General features: G+C 52.8%; 6 protein-coding genes across 6 annotated transcripts; 3 read left to right on the top strand and 3 right to left on the bottom strand.

The window, feature by feature from the left end:
• Window positions 1–1,230: 1,230 nt before the first annotated feature.
• On the bottom strand, window positions 1,231–3,797 carry DSM5745_08579 (uncharacterized protein; the record flags this gene model as incomplete). The annotated part of the gene is made up of 6 exons (XM_026750595.1): window positions 1,231–1,948; window positions 2,009–2,553; window positions 2,610–2,667; window positions 2,716–2,833; window positions 2,888–3,578; window positions 3,651–3,797. The coding sequence occupies 6 exons, from the start codon at window positions 3,795–3,797 to the stop codon at window positions 1,231–1,233; spliced, it is 2,277 nt and encodes a 758-aa protein (XP_026600608.1).
• Window positions 3,798–4,672: 875 nt separating this feature from the next.
• On the bottom strand, window positions 4,673–5,368 carry DSM5745_08580 (cell wall mannoprotein 1 family protein; the record flags this gene model as incomplete). The annotated part of the gene is made up of 1 exon (XM_026750596.1): window positions 4,673–5,368. The coding sequence occupies one exon, from the start codon at window positions 5,366–5,368 to the stop codon at window positions 4,673–4,675; it is 696 nt and encodes a 231-aa protein (XP_026600609.1).
• Window positions 5,369–6,414: 1,046 nt separating this feature from the next.
• On the bottom strand, window positions 6,415–7,545 carry DSM5745_08581 (uncharacterized protein; the record flags this gene model as incomplete). The annotated part of the gene is made up of 3 exons (XM_026750597.1): window positions 6,415–6,546; window positions 6,605–7,083; window positions 7,158–7,545. 3 exons carry the CDS (start codon window positions 7,543–7,545, stop codon window positions 6,415–6,417), a joined length of 999 nt encoding a protein of 332 aa, XP_026600610.1.
• Window positions 7,546–8,372: 827 nt separating this feature from the next.
• On the top strand, window positions 8,373–9,549 carry DSM5745_08582 (alcohol dehydrogenase family protein; the record flags this gene model as incomplete). Its single annotated transcript, XM_026750598.1, has 3 exons — window positions 8,373–8,491; window positions 8,553–9,383; window positions 9,447–9,549. 3 exons carry the CDS (start codon window positions 8,373–8,375, stop codon window positions 9,547–9,549), a joined length of 1,053 nt encoding a protein of 350 aa, XP_026600611.1.
• A 243-nt stretch (window positions 9,550–9,792) lies between these two features.
• On the top strand, window positions 9,793–20,590 carry DSM5745_08583 (uncharacterized protein; the record flags this gene model as incomplete). Its single annotated transcript, XM_026750599.1, has 4 exons — window positions 9,793–9,873; window positions 9,939–10,043; window positions 10,124–11,009; window positions 11,868–20,590. 4 exons carry the CDS (start codon window positions 9,793–9,795, stop codon window positions 20,588–20,590), a joined length of 9,795 nt encoding a protein of 3,264 aa, XP_026600612.1.
• A 536-nt stretch (window positions 20,591–21,126) lies between these two features.
• On the top strand, window positions 21,127–23,006 carry DSM5745_08584 (putative isoamyl alcohol oxidase; the record flags this gene model as incomplete). The annotated part of the gene is made up of 2 exons (XM_026750600.1): window positions 21,127–21,611; window positions 21,677–23,006. 2 exons carry the CDS (start codon window positions 21,127–21,129, stop codon window positions 23,004–23,006), a joined length of 1,815 nt encoding a protein of 604 aa, XP_026600613.1.
• Window positions 23,007–24,945: the final 1,939 nt, after the last annotated feature.

Below are 24,945 nucleotides of genomic sequence, written 5' to 3' on the forward strand. Positions count from 1 at the left end.
ATACTGCATTCGTATCTACTCGATCAAGGGATACGAGGGGCCAACTATTGCATTGTCTCCAGCGCTGAAAGGCTAATCACGCGCGTGTAGTCACCAACAGTTGGCATGACCGGCCTATTAGCTGACGCAGTGTAATCGCATGCAGGCTGCAGCCCCTTCTGCAGGTCACATTGGTCCCTGCATGTCTCAGCAGATCCCCGCTCTTTTCTTTTTCTTATCAACACCTTCTGTATGAGGCTCAACTGTACCTTTCTTCGCAACTCTAGCCGGATTCGTAGAAAGCGCGCCCTTCGCCCGTGGGGTTTATCAAGGCAGGGCACTTCGGAGTCATTGCCAGGCAAGGCATGTATCAACTCCGCCTTTCGGGGACAGAAGTTCTGAATTAATCTGTTTGTGCATGAGCGCGTTGGCTCCTGATGCTACTAGACTTGTGTATGTCCCGGTAACCTTGGTCTACACGTCCACGACATGCATCGACAGCGACCTCGGGTACTGATGCACCGAGAATCAGAGAAGGTAGAGTTTTACTCGTCGAGAGACGGCCTTCTCATCTCAACGTTCCGTACCTCGGGCTTGAAGTGGAGGGTACAGTCAAGGGGTCGTGAATGCAGGGTGAAAGCCTAGGTATGGTAGACATTACAACCTTATCGGACCCATTGGATCCATGTACTCCCGCGAGTGGTCATTATCGGCGTTGCAAATAATAGTTTGATCTCCTGGGAAGATCCTGAACAAATATGGTAGCTTCGTTGAACTACCTACCTACATACAAACTCTACATAGGAGACCGTTGAATCCGAAAAAAGCGCATTTGCATGCTCCACGTACCTATCGTTCCGCAAAGATAACATTCTGTGAGTATGGAGCTTAAAAAAACTCAGTAAGAAAATGCGATCAGTTGTTGCAGCCTGCTCTTTTTGGAAAGCCCTGGTACCTTGGATATAGGTCAGAGAACATTCGCATAGAAGAGACTACCATAGCAACGCCATTGGTTTGAAAGAAAGCCCGTAGTATTAGCCGGTCTCGCACCGCCGATTGGCGTGGATATATCCCTCCAGCCCAACGCCAGCGCGCGGAATCGATTCCCTCCATGCGTTACACGGACAAGCCACCTGCGGTGTATCTGTATGGTAGCATGTGGGCTGTTATTAATCGCACCGGCGGCCGAAGATCCTTGAAAGATAACCCGAAAAACCCAACATGCCAAGTTTTCTCTGCGTAAACTCATCCCTACACCCAAACATAACACCCATCCGGCGGCATGAGGTTGAAGATCTGATGCGTCATCCGCACAAGCATAAGCAGGTCGCTCGCCTTCTTGTCGAGGATGAACTGGATGTTCATCTCGCGCGTATCCGTGCTGAAACTCTCCACGTCCAAGGGGCGACTGGCAGCCGTAGCTACATCAGAAGCAGAAGTTGAACCGGGCGTGTCCACGCTCCCAGGTGGCGCGAGCAAGCTAGATCCAGATCCAGATCCAGATCCAGATCCAGACCCAGAGCCGGAGCCGGAGGCCGGCGTAGAGCCCTCGGTGGTGCTGGTCCTGGGCGTCTGTCCCGATGAGCCCGTACCCGACGAGCCTCCGCCGCCGCTACCCGCTAGACTTGGGCTGAAGCCCTCGGTGGCGCTGGTGCCAGGTGTCTGTCCCGATGAGCCCGTGCCCGACGAGCTGGAGCCCCCGCCCCCGGCGCCTGCTAGACCGGGACGCGGACTAGAGCCCGAGCCCATGCTCATATGGCTGAGCTGACGCAGAACCGGATCGAGAAGGTCCCCCAGCCGGTTCGCGGCGACGTCTCTCTTCCCGCACCACCGCAGGACCTTGCGGCAGGACTCGATGTGCGCGAAGATCTCGGTGATGTCCAGCTCCATTGTTGAGGCTTCGGCGCCCGTGAAGTACTTCTGGCACACGCCGAGGAGGAGCACGATGCAGGCGTCGAAGGCGCAGCGTCTACGACAACCAGTTAGCTCGCGTATCATGGGATATGATAGGCGAATGGGGGGAGCGTACATGACAAGCCAGCACCGCGCGAAAATGGCCTCACGCGAAAACATAAGCGTGATGATCCTCGCCAGCTGGATCGAGAAATCCGTGTTCACATCGCAGATATGTGCCGGGACCTGCTTGAACAGCGTCTCGAGGCTGAATCTTGACTCCGGGCCGATCTGGTGCAGGCCGATCCCGATCCCGGTGCCGGTGCCGTTTGTGCCGTTCTGACTCGCCTTGAATAGCTGGCAGTACAGCTGCAGCCGCGAGTCGATGTAGAGCATGTGCATCAGGTAGATCGCGCGCTCTTGCAGCATTGTCACGCCCTTCTCCGGCTTGTTGAGTGCGGCGAGGTGCAGTTGCGGCGGGAGGCTTTGGTGCCAGAGGTCGAGCTGGAGGGAGAGGCGGTCGGCATGGGCCCAGTAGTCGGCTTGGAAGAGGACCATTTCGTTTTGGATGCCCGAGGCCAGCAGGGCGAGGTTTGCCATTTGGGATTGGATCAGGCGGGTCGTGTATGCTTCGGGTGTTACGGAGAAGGACTGGGGGGCTGGGGGCCAGAGGCCGTGGACCTGAGGTTGGGCTTTGTTAGTGTGATGGCAAGGAGAATGGAGTGATGGGTACGCACGAGGTTTCTTTCGCTTTCCTTGAGGCAGTTCTTGTAGCCGAGCGAGAAGGAGAGCCATCTATAGCTTATCAGCAGGAATGGAGAGAAGGTGTAGGAAGGAACATACCCTTCCAGAAAGACCAACGTCTGCACCGTCCTCCTATACTCCTCCGAATCAATGTCGTTAGGATACGACTGCTGCAACTGACCCTGCAATTTCGACCGGGCGAGATCCAGCGCGGACACTGCACACCCCCGTTAGCCAGACACAGACCAGGAAGCAAGAGCAGGGGCCATACTAGTCAACAACTTCGCATTCGAGCTCTTATCCAAGACACAGCTCAGGCAAAGACAAATAAAGATGCGCATCCCCTGCACATGATCCCCCCGCATCGCCTCGCTCAGACTCGTCGACGCCAAAAAGAAATACTCTGCGCGCGTCTCCTCGGGAACCTCATCGATCCTATACAGACTCCCAACAGCCGCAAGCGCAGAGAGCTCACAGAAGTCCTCGACACTCGCGTCGTCGCTGTGGTACACGCGCTCCACCAGCTGCGTCGACTGCTCCTCCGTCGTCACGTAGAACAGCGTCGAGGCACACTGGAAGAACGCGGAAATCGAGTACCGCGTCAGCTGCTCGTCCGGCAGCTTGTCGCGTCTGTTTTCCCGGCGGACCCCGTACTGGGCCCTCATCTGCCCGAGCAGCGGGTGGTCGGCTGTGGCGGCGTAGAACATGTGCAGCATTTCGTCGTTGTCGTCGTCGCGCAGTTCTTGCACCCGCACCTGCACTGCTGCCAGAGACTGCGGTTGGGATTGACGTTGCGCGAGGTGCGCGCTCATCTGCGCGACCTGCTCCTCGAGGAAGCGGTTCCGGCGCTCGAGGGCCTCCACGCGCGCCTTCCAGTCTTCGTTCTTGCGGCCGTCGGGGCCGGAGTACTCGCATGGCACCTTGAGGCCCCGGCAGCGGGTGCAGGGTTTCGCGCCGTCGCACTGTATTCGTCAGGTTAACTCTTCCCCGTGAATCAGGGTCAGGGTGGAATTGATAAGAGTGGACATGCGTACTCGTTTCCGCAGGGAGCGGCACTTGTCGCAGGCTCGACCGGACTTCGTGATCTTGCGAGGGATCTCATGCCCGTTGCCGTTGCCGCGTCCAAGGCTTACGGGGAGGATGCCTCCCAGCGGCGCGAGGGGTTGGTGGGTGGAGCTCATCACGGATATAGTTCTTGTCGATCGATTGAAGGGAAACTGATAGTAATAGTGATGATATTTCCGGGCCCGTGCATGTGGGCGTGGCAAGGTAGGATGATCGCAGGAACTGCGCCGATCCCACTCCGCTGGCTCGAGCCCTGCTTTTACAGGATTCTTTAGCCAGGGGGTAGGGGAGGGGTCGCCATCATCTTCCACGCTCTTCTACTGGTGCTGTCAGATACACGAGGGGCTGTGATGTCGGCGAATAACAGGCCTCGCTGTGTCACTTGGCAGAGCCATAATTTGACCTCCGCTTTACACCATGAACCCTCTTTGGCTAGCTGTATGCCGGTCTCCTTGACGGGTTATGGGATGGTGAAGCCTCGCGGTGCAGATTTCCGACCGCATTGCTCACCGTGATAGGCGGGTATGACCACCCACGTCATGGTATAACCCTGAAGTCTGCTGATCGTTCGTGTTGTGCATATCGTGCTCGCCGTCTCCTCGGAGGTTCGCGCGGAGATCGGCGGATTTGATACAGGGCAGTGAGAATTGCGTTGAGAAACGGCCCCTCTGTACTTCGGAGGCTGATGTAGGGCTGAAAGATCCATGGGAGCGGTCCTGGGGTGAAGGGGGGGATGGCGTGGAGCTTGTGATGGGGTGTGGAACTAAGAGAGAGCGAATCAGCTGGCGGCGCATTTGGTGCCCGCGTGGCGTTCTTCCGATTGCCACATGCTCTTTATATGTATACAACGCCGATTGAATTCGAAGACAAGTAATACATTAACTATTCAGTAGAAGCACTAGAGGATCATGAATCAACGGAGCCAGCCGCCAGGGCCCTCCGTGCAACAGTGTCCGTTCATCTATGACGGACCTCCTTCAGGGAACTTCGTCTAGTTGCGAGCAGCGCACGAGCCCTTGGGCTTGGAGACAGGAGCCTTGGTGGACTGTGCACTCTCAGTGGAAGCGGAAGCGGGAGCGGGAGCAGGAGCCTGGGTGGCAGCGGGGGCGGGCTTTGTCTCCGCAGGCTGTTCGGGAGCCTCAGCCTTCTTGTCACAAGCCCCCTGGTACGCATCGATGCCCTTCTGGATGTGCTCGGCAATGCTGTCGGCCAGGTTGCCCGCGATGTCGCCCAGAGCGCTGGGGACCTTGCTCACGATCGCGCTCGACAAGGACTTGGCGCCATCGTCAAGCTTCTGGAGAGACTGGAGGGTCACACAGCCCTTGCCGAGGCTGTTGACGTTGGACTTGATGCCGATGAGGGACTTGATGGTCTTGTCGGTGTCGTCGGCGAGCTTCTGGGTGGGTGAGACGAGACCCAGGGCGTCGAGCTGAGAGAGCTTGTCTTGGCCGTTTACGGTGGAGGTGCCCGAGGTGATTGTGGTGGAGAGCTTGTCGGCCTGCGACACGATGGAGTCGGCTTGGAGGGGCTTGGCGGTGATGGCGCTGCCGAGGTTGTTGACTTGGGTGTCGATGTCGCCGAGGACGTTCTTGATTGTTGCGATGTCACGCTCGCTGAGGTTGGCGCTGGGGGCCGCGAGGGCGGGAGCCAGGAGGGGGAAGATGGCGACGGCGGCGGAGAGCTTCATTTTGGCAGTGGGCTCAGATGAGTTAAACTCAAAAGGTGCTGGGAATAAGGAGTAGGATGTTCTGCTTTGAGTACTGGAGTTGATGTTGTGGGTGAGGACTGTCCAGGGTCAGGGTCCGCGTTATATAGCCACAAGGGGTGAGCACATGGTCCTCCTCGGCCATGAACTCATGGTGAAGCGTGCGTATACGGGTTCAGGGTCCGTGAAACGGGTCTCATAAAAGCGGCGAACTGCGAATTTTCAGTCCATCGGGGGGCGTCAACATGCGTCTAAAACCTCGGCGCTCCATGACAGTCTGACGGAATTAGTGTTAACGTGAAACAGACAATCAGTCCAATCTGGGCCTGTTTGTTGAACATTGTGTTAGTCCAAAGCTTGAAAAGAATGCCATGACGCCAGTCCATGATCATGATGACTTGTGTCGAACAGGGGATTTAAGACCCTGTGAATTGGTTTCAGAAGACCAATTTCTGGGGTAGTGTTCGATAGTTTGTCTCGGCCCGGACGATCGCCTGGGGATAAAACCCCAACTAAGCAAATGATTCACAGGCAATGTCACAGGATAAACCTGTTGAGATTCAAGCAACAGGTCGCGCGAGGGATTTGGAGTAGGCAGTGGCCTCTCTAGAGTGCGAAAAGCCGAGGAGAAAGGTCGAGAGACATTCATCTTGTTTCGGAAGTAATTTGGGAGTGCCTCCACTTGGCCAATAATCAGGGGATCGAAACAATTGGGACGATCGGCTGTTCCCCTGATAATGGATATGTCAATGGGTATCCAATCAGAAATGCAATGCGTCTTGACTCCCGCCGAATATGAAGCCATCACGGATACAGCCGAGGAACCCTCGTGCGGAATATCCACCTGGCCCATTCTTGGATTGGGCATGTCATCGGGCCACGGACCATCATGGGATAAGAGCAGAGACAATCGAACAATCTATATTCTGTTCCTAATGTTCTATTTTCCCAAAAGCAGATACTTCGTACGCCGACGCTATTCTCAGTGCGCGAAGAGAGCTCACCTACGAAACAAGGCATCTCGGATGCTACGACCAAATCCTGTTATACCCGACCTGCGGCACAGGAACTGTTGAAAGTCGCTTGATCGCTCTGATCGCAATCGTACTGAGGACATCTTGCGCTTCGAGGTCTTTCTTCTCCGCAGCGGACGCGAGTACCTATACCCGTTACCTTAGCACTGACCCAGAACACCAAATAGCAGCGGCAGATACTCACCATCCCCCTATCCCATCTCCCCAACATCTCACTCAAGTCGTGCCTCCCTCCGCATTCGTCTTTATCGTCGAGAAACGCATCGAACAGATTCCACTCCTCATTCCCCTTTCCGACCTCATTCACGGCAACCGTCCTAGCCAACGTATAGTACTCGAACATATCCAATCCAGCCGGACGTCCGGTTGGCCAATATCCCCGAGACCCCGCTTCGTACAGCAGTGCCCGCACACTGGGGTCCAGCTCGTAGTAGGACGGATTGAACACCCCATCGCGTTTATCGATCTCCATGCCTCGTCGAACTTTCCATTCGAGTATAAGCCGCTCCACTCCGCCGGGTAGTAGGTATGAGCCGTCGGAGACTGAGGATGCTTTCAAGCCGCGGAGCTTGAATGTGTTTCGCGTCAGCGGGACAAGGCGGTTCAGGTATGCGGATTGCGTGAAGTCGGCGAGGCGCTCGAAGCAGGAGATGTGGTAGTAGTCTGCGGCAGCGTAGAGCGTATTAGCATCGATCCATCGTCTCCGGTGTAGGGGCAATGGGAAGTAGTGGACTCACCGGAAGACGACCGAAACCAGGCCTCTCCGCCCATTCCCGGGTTCAGGGCCAACCTTAGCGCGCCGGGATTGATTCCCGCTGTGCATCCTGGGAGGTTACATGATACCGACGCTGTGTTTGTGTCTGGGACTCGCTCGACGAAGAAGAGGGGTTGTGTCTGTGGGGAGTGTGCGGAATCGAGGCCGAGGTGCTGGCGGAGGCGGGAGCGTTCGGTGGCTAGGGGATCATGATCGAGAGTCAAGTCAGAGGAGGATGAGGAGTCGTCATGGTCGGTTTCTGGAGGAATCTCGAGGATCTCGAGGTTGATTGTGGATTTTGGGAGGTTTGTGGAGGAGAGAAGGTCGGAGGCTGCTGCTGCGGGGTACGAAACCTCAATGCTTGGCGCCATTTTGTCAACCGGTATATGGAATAACAGGTACAAGTGAATGTTAGACAACAGGTGTCGGTCTTTATAGGAGCTGAAGGGAACAGTCTACCAGGTTCAGCTCGTTGCTTGCCAGCAATTCAGCCCCATCACGAAGCCTGTTCGCTGCTCCAACCAATGGCCCTATCCGACATCGCATACGGAGTACAGTCAGAGCCTAGACCACAAGCAGCTACATTAAGGCCCGATTCTCCTGGTTAGGGACCCCAAGTGCGCGATTTATGGCTTTAGAGCTGAGGCCAAGGCACAGACCGCATTTTATCGTCTCTCAGGTCCGGCTCCATCACGTTGAACAGTCTCTAGGCGGAGGTGCTATCAAGTTCCTCGACGAAAAAATATATATTTGCCGTCTTCGTGCTTTGCCCCATCCAGTGCCATTGCCCTTGAGATATTTGAAATCGTATGTCGTCGCCATGGTTCTGAGAGATTCAAGCGTATTTTATTCCCTATATTATGCATAGTGAAGCGCCTGACTTCACTCTTTGCATCTCAAAACCACCCCTGCAGCCACCAAGTGGACAGCAGCAATGTCCCTCCATCATCATGTCCAACAAACCACCACCGATATTCAGCCAAACAGCCTCTATGAACACAAATCGGCGACCATGATCATCGGCCAATCCAAACCTTAAGCCCCCGCACCTTCCCTCTCCGCATCCACGAATCTGGGGACAGCCAACCGAGGTCCAGTTGCCGCCGTCCCTATAAACTCGACCCCTCATCGTGCCACTCTCCAGCTTCATCACCATATCATCTTCAAGGAGTCGAATTCATCAGGAACAAGCATCACAATGCAAGCAGTCGTCTTCAAGGGCCCGCTTAAGGTCGCTCTGGAGGAGCGTCCCATCCCAGCAATCCAGGATCCGACCGATGTCATCGTGAAGGTCCGGTACACGGCATTATGCGGGAGGTATGCTCCGCCCATTGCATGAACTCATCACGGTCGCAGAGGACTGATCGGATATCCATAGTGAGCTCCACGTCTTCCGCGGCCATCAACCCTCCGGCACTGAATTCATCATGGGCCACGAATTCACCGGTGAGATCGCCTCGGTCGGGTCCGCAGTCTCCAAGTTCAAGCAAGGCGACAAGATCGTCTCTCCGTTTACAGTCTCCTGCGGGGACTGCTTCTACTGTCGACACAACACCTCGTCCCGATGCGCCAAGTGCCAGCTATACGGGACGGTGATCCTCGACGGCGCCCAGGCAGATTACGTGCGTGTCCCGCTGGCGGATAGCACGCTTGTCGTTGCGCCGGAGAACATCGACGAGAAGAAGCTCGTTCTTATGGCGGATATCCTGCCGACGGGGTTCTTTGCGGCGAAGAATGCGTTTAGTGGGCTTGACGAGACTACGATTAAGGAAAGTACGGTCATTCTGTTCGGATGCGGGCCGGTCGGCATCTTTGCGCTTATCGCTGCGCTGGAGCATAAACCGAAGCACCTTATTGCGATTGACAGTGTCCCCTCGCGACTTGAGCTCGCGAAGAGTCTGGGAGCTGAGCCCTGGAATTTCGCGACCGATGCGGACGGCCTGAAGAGCCGCATCAAGGAACTCACAGACGGACGCGGTGCAGATGTCGCCATTGAAGTCGTCGGGCATAGTGATGCTCTCAGGATGGCGTTCGATATGCTGCGTCCCTGGGGTAAGATCTCTAGCGTCGGCGTGCATAATGGTGAGATTCCGTGGACCGGAAACGAGGCGTATGGCAAGAATCTGCAGATTCAGATGGGCAGGTGTCCTGTCAGAAGTATCTTTGAGGATGCATTGAAGCTGTTGGAGAAGAAGCAGGATGCGCTCGAGTAAGTTCCCCTATCATGTAGTTGTGCGATCTGGTCAGGTGGATGGTATTAACTATGTGATAGCTTCATGACGAGCGATATCCGCCCTCTTTCGCAGGCTTTGCAGGCGTATGATGACTTCAACCAGATGAAGTCGCAGAAGATTATTTTTGAGGCTGGGAAATAGGTTGTGGAGTGTCTTTCATGATGTTGCTTAGCCTTTCACCTAATCGATCAAATAAACGGCCGTGTTCTCCCCTGACCACCCATTGGAAGTCCGTTTGCTCCCCGTGCCTGCCTGGAAAATATCTTCCACTTATTCCTTCTCTCACCATCTTGAACCTTTCGATTCTTTTCTCTCTAGCTACCCCAGCCTCCTTTCCCTCCGCATCACCTAAGATCAGTATCGATTCCTCTATCCAGTTGTACCATGCCTCTCTCTGTTTACTATCAGCACCCCGTGCGTCCTATCGCAGAATGGGGTAAAGCTCCGCTGGATATCTACATGCTCGTGAGTTTCGCGTCCGCTTGATCTTTTCATGTCCACACATTCCAGCTGACTCAAGGCTCATGAAGGCAAACTGGGATATTCCCCTTGCTGAATCCACCAACGAATCACCCTCCCATCGCCGGCATCGGCTCGTCCGCCAGTTCCTAAGCCTAAGTGGAAATGGCAGAGAGGTAAGCGTTTCCTTTTACCAACTGCATTTTGGCGACCAACACTACGTATCAGTCAGGCTAACAAACACCTACCATCCCAGCCATACTACCGCGGAAAAACCCCAGATTACATCCCGCACCCAGGAACCCCCACCCCGGCGCAGATTGACGAAATCCTCCGCCCCCTGCGCCCAGAGTGGTTCAGACATCAGTTACCACTGGACAACGATGCGGGCATGTGGGTTCGGACATGCTACGATCCCGCACTGGAAGACAAACACCGCGCTCTGTTCGCCAAGGTTACGGAAAAGGGCGCGCTAGGCCACGAAGCCCTTGTCCTTGATGATGCGAGCCTCCTCGAAAATGCAGACCTCGACACAGTGCTAATGCTGTACCCGGAGCAAGTTACAAACCGCACGGATTGTAAGAGCTCCCTTTTTCAGTTGATGGCCATGACTTGGATTATGGAGTTCAGCGATCTGCTTTTTGCTGAGTCTGAAAAGCTCGCGCCTGAAATTTACTACGGGGATGGAAACTACCACGGATACCCTTACGGGAACGAGAACAGGGACTTGGACGCACTGCACGAGCTCCGAGCCAAGTACCCCAACGACTCCGAAGAAGAATTCCTGCCGAAAGCCGTCGCTACCTGGTACCGCGGCTACCACGACTCTTGTATCGTGACGCACGTGTTTGTTGCGGATCGCGAAGCGCTTGAGACGGGGTATATCTCGCTGCTGTTGCTCGATGAGCACGGAGACATTGTGCGGGAGCACCGCTTGAACTCGACGATGGAGCTTCGCTCGGGCTTGAATTCTTCCGGGAAGAAAGGGTACCGGTATCATGTCTGGGAGGTGTTTAGTGAGGAGGTGTTCAGTGAGGGGCGCGTCGGGCCTGCTTATATGCCTGGTGAAAAGAAGGGGCCGCCGTATGGGCCGTATCCGCCAAACTGGCTGAGGGAGTCGCTTTCGAGGTTACGGGGGAGGGGTATGCGTGTGGATTTGCCATTGCGGACTAGGCTACCATAGGCTCTTGATGTTATGGGAGCTTCGACGAGTGTCCACCTAGTCTTTGAGATTCCTACAAGTACCCAAGTGAATGGAATTTGACCTGTTATGATGTAGGACACCACTTTGTATCCAATTCCCTTCTGTGAAAGAATGTGTTTCTGGTACGAGATAGGAAAGGTGCCACTACAGGTCTGTTTACATTCATCATGTTGGTCTTATCTATATGCCGGGTGGTAATTGGGGACTGTCGTGTGGGAGGTATCTGCCGATGGTTGAGGAGTACTTTGGATGCACAGGAGATACAAGAGCTGCTCGATAACATGGATATCACAGAGTAACTCTATATCAATCAGTACAATCATGCCTTTGGATCCCAGCATTGGCTACATTTTCTCTTCACGTTGAGCGATTAGGTCGGCCGAGGGTCCTGCTACGCTACCTTGGAACGTATGTGGTGGGCAGAACACGCGTCGGCATTTTCCACAGGGAGCTTGAGCCTAACTGATGGAGCCATAACTCGAAGACACTTTTCGGATGGCGGCGGGTGTGCTTTAAGGTTATATGGCCTGGTTATGGGGGTATGACGGAGCATCAGGACTCGCTGACGTCTAGGGCCCCATGAGAGAAGTCTTGATCCTAAAAGCCAGGTATTTGAAACTGCTACAAGGTGAACGCTCTTTGGCTTTTTTATGTGCAGCATACCTAATTGTCTTTGCCAATTGGGACTATACAAGCCATAGATCTGGTTTGCAGCAGTTGCAAACATGGTGCGTGCTCCGTCCCTCCTGCTTCGAGCGACGCTCCTTTCCCTTTCGCAACCATTCTCAGTCATCAGATCTCACTCCTACGATCGCTTATTCATCGATATTCCAGCCACCCGGAAACTTGCTGTCCAATTCGGATCTTAATCTCCTTTCCAATGAGATATTACCGAAGTTGCTGGGCGAGGAAAGCGACCTGGCCGCTCGCTTGAAGGACAAACTCGCCAGCGACCGCTCTGTCGAGCCGACTCTTGCAACACTCAAGGCTGATCCCGATGTCGTCAGTCAGGATCTCGCTAAAGTTGACCTACTCGGATGGGTCTACTGTCTCAGCGACTCGTCGGCTGTGATCACAAAATTCGTCCTGTGCCATCCGACCGTCACCGAGGCGCTGCTCGCAGAGCCCAGCCCGACACGCCAAGTCCTAGCAGAGTATACCATCCGTATCCCGGCGGCAAGTTACAACGCCCCCCGTGGTGGAGAATCACCTTGGCTTCGCCTGCGCGAGCAGCTGTTTGCCCAAGAGCCCATGTCCGTCATCCGTGGATTGATTTCGGCTGGGAAAATACCAGTACCTGAGGGATGCAAAGATCTTGTGCTCTCAATCCTACAAATTGCCGCAGATTCTTTCGGGTTCGACTTTCGCACGGGCTCCCTTCGCGCGCTTCTGGCTACTGGCGAGGATGGCGCTGATGCGATCACCGATAAACCCCCGGTAGCCGATGCGCCATCAGCGCTGCGACAGGACGCCACCCGCTTTTTGTTCAAGTTGCAGCGGTTGCAAGCGTTGGTTAACGAGCCGGAGGACATTGGTGCGCTGCTTCGATGCGGATTTGGCTCGGCTGAAGACATCGCCAGTAAGAGGGACGATGCAACCGCCTTGATAGTCAACAAGGGCGTGCCGCTGGAGCGAGCGGAACGTATCTACAATCACTCGCGCTACATTGTCTCGAGGAGCGACGATCTTTGGACCAAGGCGCTTGCGCTGCGTGGTACCGGTAGCAACAGGGATGTCAGAGTTGCTTCTGTGGCACCACTGCAAACCGAACCACTCACTGGAGGCACGGAGATAAACCTCAGTACCTTGTTTGGCGTTGACGCCATGGGGTGTGAAGACTGCGCGTCTATAATGTCCCCTGCGGCCTTTTTTGCCGACTTGCTGCAAACTTTGAAACTCAACAATGCTATCGTTGACGGGAAGGCGAGTGACTCGTCATTGCTGGATGAGCTCCTCAAGCGCCGAGCCGATCTATCGCAACTCCAGCTCTCGTGCGCCAACACAAACGTACTGGTGCCGTACGTTGACTTGGTCAATGAGGTGCTGGAATCGGCAGTATGGAACATCGAGAAAGGCACAGATCATCAGCCGCAAGTTCCACCAATTGATGCAGAGGAAGACGACAAGGACGAAGACTACCTACTTCAGCCGCACAATACCAATTTCTCGGTCTACAGCGACATTGTGCAAGATTGCATTGTTCCAGTGCATGTCTTTCCATACAACCAGGCTATTCATAGCATCCGGTCATACCTCACAGCTCTAGGCACATCGCGATTGAAACTGCTGTCTGTCTTCCAGTCGCCTTTTCCCATTACGAAGGACGCAAAATTGGTTCCCCTAGTACAAGAGGCGCTGGTGCATGCTCGGTCTGCAGAGGTGCTGAACTTGCAGCATGAGGACGTTGTGGCAGCTGCCCGGGAAAGCTTCTACTCCAAGGAACTTACCGAGGACCTCATGGGGAAGAGCCTGAGCGACAGCGAGTATTATAAGGTCATTGGGCGAAAAACGCCCGACAGCAGTTGGTGGGGGTTCGACACTAATGATGCTATGCTGGAGGCACTCCAGAAGATTAAAGACGTGCTCCTCCCGCTCAGCGGTCTGTCGCTGCAAGATCTCCTGGCGGTGCTTCGAACTCGTTACTTCGATAATCGATTGACCATCGCAATTCAAACAGACGACGGGGGGTTAGCCCCTCCAGCTAGCAAGCTGCTGGGGTCTATGCGCCTCCACGTGGGGGACGCTAAGCCCCTCGAATTGTGCGATTGTGCTAGGCTGCAGGAGTTCATACGCATTTGGTACAAATTGCAGTGGCCGATTGAGGAGTTAGACGCCGTCATATTTACCCTGGCGACCCTAGACGGAAAGCCGTTCAATGTCACTGGGAAGACAATCGGACTGCGACTTCTGGACAATTTGGCTGCGGTGAAGGAGCTGACAGGTCTTCTTAAGCTCTCTGCGACTGACCTTCAGCCTTTCTGGGGGGACATAAATACGCATGGTCCGAACTCGCTCTTCGCCCAGTTATTTCCCAAGGGGACACTTACTGATGAGGAGCGTGAGGCCATATTCCGGAGGTCCCGTTCTAGTCTCGGTGACGATCGTCTTTCAGCAGTTTTGATGGCGCTGGAGATATCCGGCGATGAATTCAAGGCAATTACCGAATTTCTGGGTTTACCCATACCTGTGGATCTTTCCTTAGCCAACATCTCCGCCCTATATCGGATTTCAACCTTGTGCAGGCAGCTAAAGATCTTGCCCCAGCTTTACGCCTCTTTCCTAAATCTATTCCCCGACGGACAAAGCATATTCAACGATCCCCAGACCACGTTGAAGATAGTGCAAAGATATCCGCCCATGCAAGGAGCAGCTCAGTCCTGGACGCTTGATCGTCTTTTATTCTTGATTAACCGTATCCCCAGCGCGACTGATTCGAAATGTCAACCTAGCGTCCCAAACAACCTACGGATAGCACAAGCGGTCCGCGCTAGCCTAGATGACCAGGCCTTGCATGATGGAGAACGCAAGCTGTCCGATGAGAATGCTTTGCCTGACCTCCTTGATTCTTTGATAGACGACCGTGAAGGCAGAAGCGTGGTTCTCGAATTTATCCAAAATTCAGAACTACACGACATGGACGGCGGCGAAGCAATGGAGTTCGTGAACCAGCTGTCTGCGATCCTAGGTAGCGGCACCGCCACGGACCTCTGCAATAAGATATGTGCTGCAGACTCGTCCGAGGCAAGGACTCGGGTCTTTCTGAACGCATTCCTCCCCGCGCAGTATAGAGAGAAGCAGTGCCAGGCAGTGCTGAAATCTTTGCAGCCGTTCTTGCCCAATCTCAGCCTGGCATTACTCAAATTCGCGCTTACCCAGCTGATCCGGATACCAAAGGAGACGCTTTTGTTGGCTGATGAGCCTGGTTCCTCGGAAACCCTTTCGGGAATGGACGTCCTTCTTCAGCTGGCCCAACCGAGCGACCTCAACCCTGCAGTCACTTCTCGTGGCCGACCGCCCAAAGCAGCGATTCCCGGAAACAAATCGTCAACCGGAGAATTCTCTGCTTATATCCGCGCCCCGGCAACTGGAAGGTACTTCATCTTATCCGCCGTTGCCAATCAACCGCAAGGGTGCACTCTGGACGAGGCCACGCTCGAATTTAAAGAGTGGGCAACGGACCAGGGCCAACAGGGGCCACGCTGGTTTGCTCAAACTAATCCGCTCGTTGGAGATCGATGGTACAGGCTGAGCTACCCTGGGAGCAAGGAAGATTTGAAATGGCAAGCTGCAGAGACAGGGGCTAGCAAGCCTGCGGCGTTCGATCGGAGTCTCCTCATCGAGGAGCTTCTGGTCCTCCAATCTGGTCAGGTCATTGTTGAGCTGATGCGGGCCTCGATTGTGGTCGACAGCTTCCGACTGCACGCGTCTGAAGTCGAGTTTGCAGCCGTCTTCCAGGAGCTGATGGCCAGCCGCGGCGAGCAGAGACTGGACTTCAACGACCTCGGCCTGAAGGACATCTGGGATTTGGATACTTGGCTTGTTCTCCGAGAGGACTTTCTGAACAATGGTGCGACTCTGTCTCTTGTCGGCCTCTTTGAATGGCTTTGCTCCCAAAAGGCCCCAAACTCCGAAGAAGAGCAGGCTGTCCTCGGCAATCTGCTTGCAGACAACATCTCACAGGCCACCGGATGGACCATTGAGAGTTGCAGAGACTACCTGGAAGCAAAGTATCCCGAAAACGAGCCATCCGAGATTGTGGAGTTGTTTCAAGAAGTCAGCGTGCTGGGCGAGATGCGAGCGGCAATGCTGTTCAGCAGAGAACTGGGCCTACCCAGCCTTACTCAGAAGGATCTTTTCACCATGGCACGGCCCGCCTGGACTTCCATCGTCGAGAATGACTTTAAAAACGCGGCTACTCTCCGCTTGGCTATCCAAAACAAACGCACGCGCAGAAGATCAAGCGATGATCAAGGCAAGAGTGCGCTTAGAGAAGCGAATGATCGGATCCGGACCGGCCAGCGAACGGCGCTCACTCACTGTCTGCTCGGAACTGACTACGCAAAAAAGAACAATGTCACTGTGCCTGATGAACTCTATGGCCACTTTCTGATCGACGTGCAGATGGGGCCGGAGCTGGAGACCACACGGCTCAAGCAGGCAATCACGTCTGTACAGCTGTTTGTACAGCGGTGCACTCTCGGACTTGACAGTGTCCGCCCGGAGAAGCCAGAGAGTCTAGATCGGTCCATGTTGGACTACATCTACCGTTATCGACTCTGGGAGGCAGATCGGACGGCATTCTGGTACCCCGAAAACTGGGTCGACCCCACGCTGCGAGACGACAAGACCGAGCAATTCCAAGCATTGGAATCGAAGATCATGCAGAGCAAGCTAGATGAAAAGACGATCAACGACATGATCAAGGAATACGTTCATAGCATTGATGACATCTCGAATCTCCGTGTTGAGACATACCACCTTCCCTGGAACGTTTGGAGGGATGACGCAGGCACATCACCCCGGACAGCACATATATTCGCACGCACCCGTACCTTACCTCCGAGCTTCTACTATAGAACGGTAACGAGGCCACCGGAAAGTACCAAACAATGCGTTTGGACTGCGTGGAGTAAGGTCGGTGCGGATATTCCCAGTTGCGATGTCGATGCGGATGGTAACCGGCTGCCAACCTCCGGCTCATACCTGGTCCCCACGACGTACTCCGGCGAACTGTACGTGTTTTTGCCTGAGATCACTTCCTCACAAACATCCCCGGAACCGAAGTCCGAAGACGACAAAACCACATTCGAAGACTACCGAACAAAGCATCTTTCCGAGGTACGACCCATTCGCCACTGGGAGATACGGATGAGTTACATCAAACTAAAGAATGGCAAATGGTCTCCGCGCGCAGTGGCTCCCCAGGTCATTTACGCCGCAATAGACACAGCCGAGGATCCCCGCTACCGTTCGGATGTCACTAACTTCAAGTTTTGGACTGACCCAGATCAACCCTTGACAGTTAGGGTAGAGCGGGTGAAGTTCGACGGCAGAATTCTGACATATGATATCTTGGGCGCGTTCAAGATCAGGGACCAACAATTGGTCCTGGTCGAGAATAGTCAGAACACGTTGGCCAAACCTTTCTTGTGTGGGCCGCCTCTAACGGTCGACGAAGGGCCTGGAAAAGCGTTTGATCCCTTTGTGACAGACAAAACAGTTTTTCACCGTTACCAGGCGGAGTATTCTAGTCCAGAGGGCACTTTTGACACGCATGCCATGTGGACTGAGGGGGGATGCAAGGTCGCTTTTTGGGTATTCGGCGTTGCAACTGGTGCCGGACCGGGTTGCATTGTGGAGTGGCCATTGTCATTCCACCCTTACATGGCGCCATTCGATGATAAATATACTCGTGCAGCGCCAGTCCTGACAGTCGAAGTGTCTTCGCCCGAGTGCAACAGGCAGTACATCAGGAAGACCCTGGAATTTCCTGACACTTACGATGGAGTGCGCCCCGCCCAAGTCTTGAAGTTTTACAATGTCATCACTCCGCAGCTGACTGCTGCCGCCAAGGAGGAGGATGACTTGGAAGGCATTTTCCATGTCCTTGATAACGTCAAGCATGCCCAGAATGATGATCCGCATGAGGATGTCTTTGGGAAATGGACAGAAAGCAGCGCAACTCACTACAACGAAACCGCCACTCCGTTTGCCATCTACAGCTGGGAGCTGGGATACCATTTGCCGTCTCTTATCATTGAGCGCCTGATGGCTGCCCAGCAGTTTGATTTGGCGCTCAAGATAGCCCGATTGGTCTTCGACCCCAGTATCGGCGGCGATGACATTGGGCGCTGCTGGTCATTCCCTCCGTTCCGAGAAGACTGTGTTCGTGTGAATCAACAACAGTCTGTTAATGCCTGGCTAGAGAGCGGACGGAGTGTCCATGCCGCCGCCCGAGCAAACCCCGTTGTCTACATGAAACGGTTTGCGACGAAATACATCGAGTTGCTAGTCGCCATGGGTGATCAATACTTTCGACAGGATACCCTCGAGAGTATTCCACTGGCTACGCAGATGTATGTCGAAGCATCTCATGTATTTGGGCCGCAGCCGGTAGAAGTTCCGCAGTTGGGGAAGCGAGCAGCAAAGACCTTTGAACAGCTCAGCCCACTTGACGCCCAGGGCAACGCAACTGTCGATATGGAGCTTGAATTTCCGTTCTACGTCGAACCAGGGAGTCGCGGGACGGCGGGTATTCAGAAGGACAGTCAGGCCACCAGTTATATCAGGACGACGTACTTCTGTGTGCCTGGGAATCCAAATGTGGCTGCGCTCTACAACAGGATTCAGGACCGCTTGTACAAAATTCGAAACGGAATGGATATTGACGGCAGAAAGCGCAGCCTTGCCATCTGGGAGCCCCCTATCGACTACGGTGCCCTGCAGCGTGCTCTGAGGGGAGGTGCAGAAGGAATCGCCGGTCTCCTAAGTGACTTAGGTAGCCCGATGCCGCGGTACAGGTTCAGCTATCTTATTCAACTGGCGCTTGAGCTGGTGAGTGAATTGAAGGACACTGGAGAGAAACTGCTGCAATTCAAGGAGAAAAGGGATGCCGAGGCGCTTTCAAGCCTCCAGCTACGGCACCAAAACATCGTCCTTGAGCTGACCGTGCGAACCGCGCAACTTCGCAGGGGGGAACTCCAGAGAGCAAGAGAGGTGCAACAAGAAGAGCGAGGCGAGGTGGAGATGCGTCTTCGATATTACTTGGCCCTGACAGGCGACAAGAAGGAGGCCCCCCAGCCAGGTGGGACGTGGCAGGATATTCCGCAGACAATCGACAAGCCCGTCAGCGGCGGTGCTAGCAACGATAAGATCCCGATGTCTCCTCACGAGAAATTGGAAATTGACCTAGCAGAGCAAGCTACGGACAGCATCCAGCGAGTGAGCAACACTAAACAAGGAGCCGAGATTGTACAAGCAGTACCAGACGTCAGCACCAAGGCCCAGCCGTTCGGAGTTGGCGTGGACATATCTTTTGGAGGGGCACAGGTGTCGCATGTGATGCTTGCCACAGTCCAGTTGGCCGAAAGCGCAATCGAGCGCCTGACAGCTGAAAGTGCACAAGCAGCCAGGATCGGGGCGGCCACCCGCAACCTGCAGGAGCGTCGGTTGGAAGCGAATACGTGCGGGCGAGAGTTGGTTCGACTGGACAAAGAGATGAAACAGCTGGACGCGCAAGTCATAACCTGTGATGCTGAAATCAAGGCGCAGCAACAGGAATATGAGAATGCGGTCGCACAATACGAGTGGCTGCAATCCAAGTACACTGGAGAGGAGCTCTACGCTCTCTTGGATAATACCATGGGCACTCTGTTTCATCGCACCTATACGATGGCAACGGAGATGTCAAAGAGCGCTCGGCGGGCCATGTCGTTTGAGCTGGCATTGCGCTCCGAGACAACCAGTGGCAATGTCCTTTCCGACTCGAGCACCCCTTCATCCTCCTACTGGGAGATTTCACGCGACGGTCAGCTGTCGGGGGAGGCGCTGTACCTTGATCTTAAGCGGATGCAGTCATCCTATCTGGACGTCCAGACCCACGATTTCGAGATTACCAAGGACGTGTCTCTGCGCGACATCAACCCGCTGCAGCTCTTGACCCTCCACGGAACCGGCGAAGTGGACTTTGAGGTCCCCGAGGTCCTCTTCGACATGGATTTCCCCGGTCACTATTGCCGGCGCATCGCCTCTGTCGCAGTGTCAATAACCTGTGCTACCGGGCCCCTGAACTCGGTCACTTGCACGCTGAGCCTTATGAAACATAAATACCGCATCTCCACCGACGGGACCGACTATGCGAAGCAGAAAGAGAACGCCTTCAAGACAGACCGTATCCCGATAACGTCCGTGGCCATCAGCAAGGGCAGCCAGGACACAGGCCTCTTCGACTTCCAGGGAACCGGAAGCGACCGCTACGGCCCCTTCGAGGGCGCGGGAGCCATCTCCACCTGGCGGATTTCCCTACCAAAGGAGCTCCGCCAATTCGACTACAGGACCATCAGCGACGTCGTGCTCCATCTCAAGTACACGGGCTTTGGTGGCGGCGGCGCCCTAGAGCAAAATGCCACGAAGGCAGCGACGGAATGGACGACCCAAGATCTCGCGAATGCAGCCCCGACCGCACTCAAGAGGGCGGTTGCGATTGACCTGAAGACGGAGCGTGACTGGCCTGCAGATAAATCGAACGATCCGATTACAATCAACCTTAAGCATCCCCTGGACCGACTCCCCTTCTGGGCACGCACTGACACCTCTAAAACGGCCAAGGGCGCTGTCCTTCTCACTGAGCCCCCATCGAACCCACCTACGCTGGCTGGGTCGCCGGCGAGTAGCACCGGGACAGTTGGGGCTTACTCGAGCTATTCATTTGACTCGCCGCCAGCGCTGGAGAGTGAATGGCAGCTTACCATGACGTTTGAAAAGACGTGTGAGTATGCTTGGCTTGTGATTAATTACTAGCTATTCCAATGGATTGCGATGTGTTCGCCGAGTCGCGGAACATTTCTTGTAAGCGGAATTTTCCATGTGTCTCATTGTATCTCGGAATGAAAGGATGTCAAGTCGTGAATTCGCCCCGTTCCCTTTCTACTGTGGTGCGTTCGAGGACGTAGAGCAGTGGTTGCTGTATATGATGGGTGGGATGTACCAAGAAGGTCTGCTATGCTGATGTTAGGAACGGTCCCAGGGCGCCAACAAGACCGAATACGATGGGTTATCCGCCTTGGGAAGGTCTTCCAGAGCACTTGAGGTCCTGGACCCACTGTATTGGCAGTTGAGGTCATATATCTGCTCTGCCTGCTCAGTTTGGTACCTGATGTAATCTAACATCCAGGAACAGGCACGCATGTTTCGAGTTTCGCCTTGGAATCCGCGATGACGATCTGCGACCGTTGAAGGCACCCCGTCGTACTCGTACATCGGCTTCAGGTGTATAAAATGGCCACCAATCTCCGCAATAAAAGTCCCATAAGCTGTTCAGAATCCATTTCGCAACCATGAGGCTCCAGCTCTACCCTGCTGCGCTTCTCGCCACTGCAACGACCGTCCTGGCAGCCCCCTCCAACCGCACCTGCAAACTAACCCCTCACGATGCATCCTGGCCGTCTGTGTCCGAATGGAACGGCCTCAACGCCACAATTGGCGGCACCCTGCTGCAAACGACCCCCGCTGCTTCCTCCTGCTACACCGGGAACCCATTTGGTGCATCTACAAATTGCACCGATGTAACGGACCACTGGTCCTACGCTGCCTACCACGCGTCCTGGCCCGAGAGCATCGACTACTCCATCTTTACGAACCATTCGTGTCTCCCGCCTGGCGTGGACGGGTATACCAAGGAGCGTGGGTGCAGTATTGGTGCGCACCCGGTGTACATCGTCAACGCGACCAGCGAAAAGCAGATTAGTACCGCGATGCACTGGGCGAATGAGCGGGATGTTCGAATTGTCATTAAGGGGACGGGCCATGATATGAGTGGACGGTTTGTCTCCCTATCCCATTTTCTCTATCCTCATTTGCAGACGTTGCTGATGCAGTCGTGCGTAGGTCAACCGGTGCATACGCCCTCTCCATCTGGACACATAACCTAAACCACTTCGCTCACGATGCCCGCTGGCCCGTTCCTGGGACGAATAAAACAATCGACGTTGCGATTCTCGGCGCCGGAAATACCTGGGGCTCTGCGTATACCGCTGTCCATGCCATCAACAGGACTCTTGTCGGCGGCGAAGACGCGACCGTTGGACTGGGTGGTCTTATCCAGAATGGTGGACACGGGCTGCTTTCGAGTACGCATGGTCTTGCTTCGGATAGTCTGTACCAAGTCACCATCATCACGCCTGACGGGCGTCGACTGGTCGCGAACGATGTGCAGAATACAGACCTCTTCTGGGCGGTCCGTGGTGCAGGGGGTGGACAATTCGGCGTGGTTACGGAGTTTGTTATCGCGACACACCCCGTCCCTGAAAGCGTTGTGACGGGTGGTCTTACATTCTCCGCCGCCGCTGCAGGAACCAGCTCAAATGCAAATGTAAACGCCTCCTGGGCCGCGCTCGTCGAGACCGCTCGTCTAATCCCGGACATCATGGATGCCGGGCTCACGGGGACAATCATGGCAACGACGGAGTCAGGCCCGTCGGACGGCGTAAGCGGGATCATCAACCTGACGGGCTTCAACATGACCATTGCGTCGATGAACGCCACGGTCGCCGAGCTCTCAACGCGCCTCCGGACTGCCTCTGGCGCTCATGGCGATCTCACCATCGCCCTCCAATCCCCCTCCTCGAAACCATACTGGGCCTCCACAAAACCAGCCCCCCTCGCCAGTAGATCCTGCGGCGCAGGCAGCATGATCTCCAGCCGTCTCCTCGGCCGCCGCGAACTGCTCGACATCCCGCCCCCCAAACTCACATCGTACCTGGAGCGAATCCTCACACCGGCTACGCAAGGCAGCAGCTCAATGGCCCTCTTCGGCCTGCAGGGCGGACGGGGCACCGCATCGACACCCGAAGAAAGACGCGGAAGCACCCACCCCGCCTGGCGCCGCGCATACGCGCACTTGATGACCTACGGGGCTCCCGTGAATGCCACCGCTGATGCGGAGAGCGCTTTGAGGACGGGAGCGGATTGGTATGAGGAACACATTGAGAGTGTTTGGAGGGAGTGGACGGGTGCGGACGGCGGGAGCTATGCGAATGAGGGGAATGTGTTTAGTGGGACGTGGAAGAGGGACTTTTATGGGCCTGCACAGAATTATGAGAGGCTTTTAGGGGTTAAGGGGGAGGTTGATCCGTTAGGGAGCTTGTTTGTATGGGGCGGTGTTGGGAGTGACAGTTGGGAGTATGGGTTAAGGGATGGGCTGCTTTGTCGGGTTTGAAGGGTCGGCAGTTTCTAGCTAGGCAGGGCTCAAGCTTGATGTTGATGTTGATATTGCCTTGCTTGGATTATTGGATACAATAGGAACTCTCTCGAAGCGCTGAGCTGTTCTCGAACCTTGGTCATGGATCATGCACGCCCGACCTAGCTCGGTCTTTATAGACTCTTGTGTCTAGTGAACCAGTGATTTCTTTTATCATGCCCACTCTAAAATCTCAAAATCGCCGCCCTCCGATTCGCAAACGCCCTCTTGGAAACATCAATGCCCGGCGCAATCCCGTCCCAGAGATGCGGCACCAGAGCGTACAAATGGAACTCGACATCGACATCCGCAGCCGCCAAACCAGCCGCATACTTCACACTCATCCCGGAAGATATCAAGACCGCCAACATCAATATATGCCGACGGCAATCCCCTAAAATCCGTCTCCCGCGCCGGAACCGCATACTTGGACATATTATCCAATCCCACATTCTCTTTCCCAAGATATACACCTTTATAACTCTTAGTAATCTAGGGGTACCTTTAAATAAGGGCTCTAGATGCTTTAAAACTATTATAAATATATATTTTTACTATTTTAATTTTATTTTTAACCTTTTTTTTTATTACTTCCCACGGTGTAATAGCTAAAATTAAGGTGTATATTTTTAACTAGCCTATAGGTATTAACTTAGCTAACTTTACATAGTTATAAAATTCCCTATTTTTTTTAACTTTTATATTATAAAAAGGTAAAAAAAAGGGCCCTAGTAAGCCTATTTTTTTTTATTATTAAAAATAATAGCATGCTAATTTTTTAGCCTAGCCTAGTTATAAAGGCCTTTTATAATTAACTTAATAAATAAAAGTACTAAATATAAATTAAGTATAAAGTTTTTATAAACTTTATAATTATTATTAATAACTTTATAACTAAATAAAAAACTTAAAATTAAAAAGCCTTTACTTATAATATTTATAATAAATTTATTTATTTTATTTTTTTAAAGGGCTATATTAATATTAATAATATTAATTATATTTTTTTATATATATATAATTAGCCTATTATTATAATAACTTTTAGTAAGATTATTACCTAAAAAAAATAAGTTTAACCCTTAAAAATTTAAGGGCTTAGCCTACCCTTTTTAAAGTAAGTTTTTCCGCCCTAATTAACACCACCTTAGGTAAAATAACCTTAATTATTAAGTTAAGTACTTTAATAACTTAATTAATACGCAGTGGCTTTATTATAGCCTTAATTATATATAATAATTATAGGGTGCTAATTATCTTTTTTAATAATAAGTTAATAGTATATTTAAAGGTATATATTATTTAATAAGCCCTTATTAAATATATACTAAAATTAATTATAATTATAATTATTTTTAAAATTAATATTACTTATATAGGCTAGGCTATTATTTTTAATAATTTTTTTATTAAAAACCTTTTAATAATTAATAAAGTAGTTAATATAATATACTATATTTTAAGTATTATTAATATATATATTTTTTAAAAGTAGTATAACTACGCGGTGCAAGGGGTGCCTAGTATTATTAAAATATATAATAATAATAAAATAAATATTATTAAGTTAATTTAAAATAAGGTTATAGCTTAAATAGGACTAAAGCTAGTTAGGCTTACTTTTTTAAAATATAGGCCTAATTTTAGTATTAGGTAAATTACCTAGGTAGTATTTTTTTTAAAATAGCCTAAGGCCTTTATTTTATTTAATTAAAGTAAGTATTACTAGCTTATTAAAAAATACTAGCTAGTTTTTTAATATAACCCTAGTTATTAAAAATATTATTACCTAGTATAATATAACCACGTAGTATGCTATATATAATATAATATAATAATTATAAATTACTTAGGTTTTATTAGCCTTAATTATAAAAACCTTACATGCTATATAAACCACTTAAATTTATAATTAATA

The sequence above is a fragment of the Aspergillus mulundensis genome (genome assembly GCF_003369625.1).
Source record: "Aspergillus mulundensis strain DSM 5745 chromosome Unknown scaffold_10, whole genome shotgun sequence".
Taxonomy (NCBI): domain Eukaryota; kingdom Fungi; phylum Ascomycota; class Eurotiomycetes; order Eurotiales; family Aspergillaceae; genus Aspergillus; species Aspergillus mulundensis.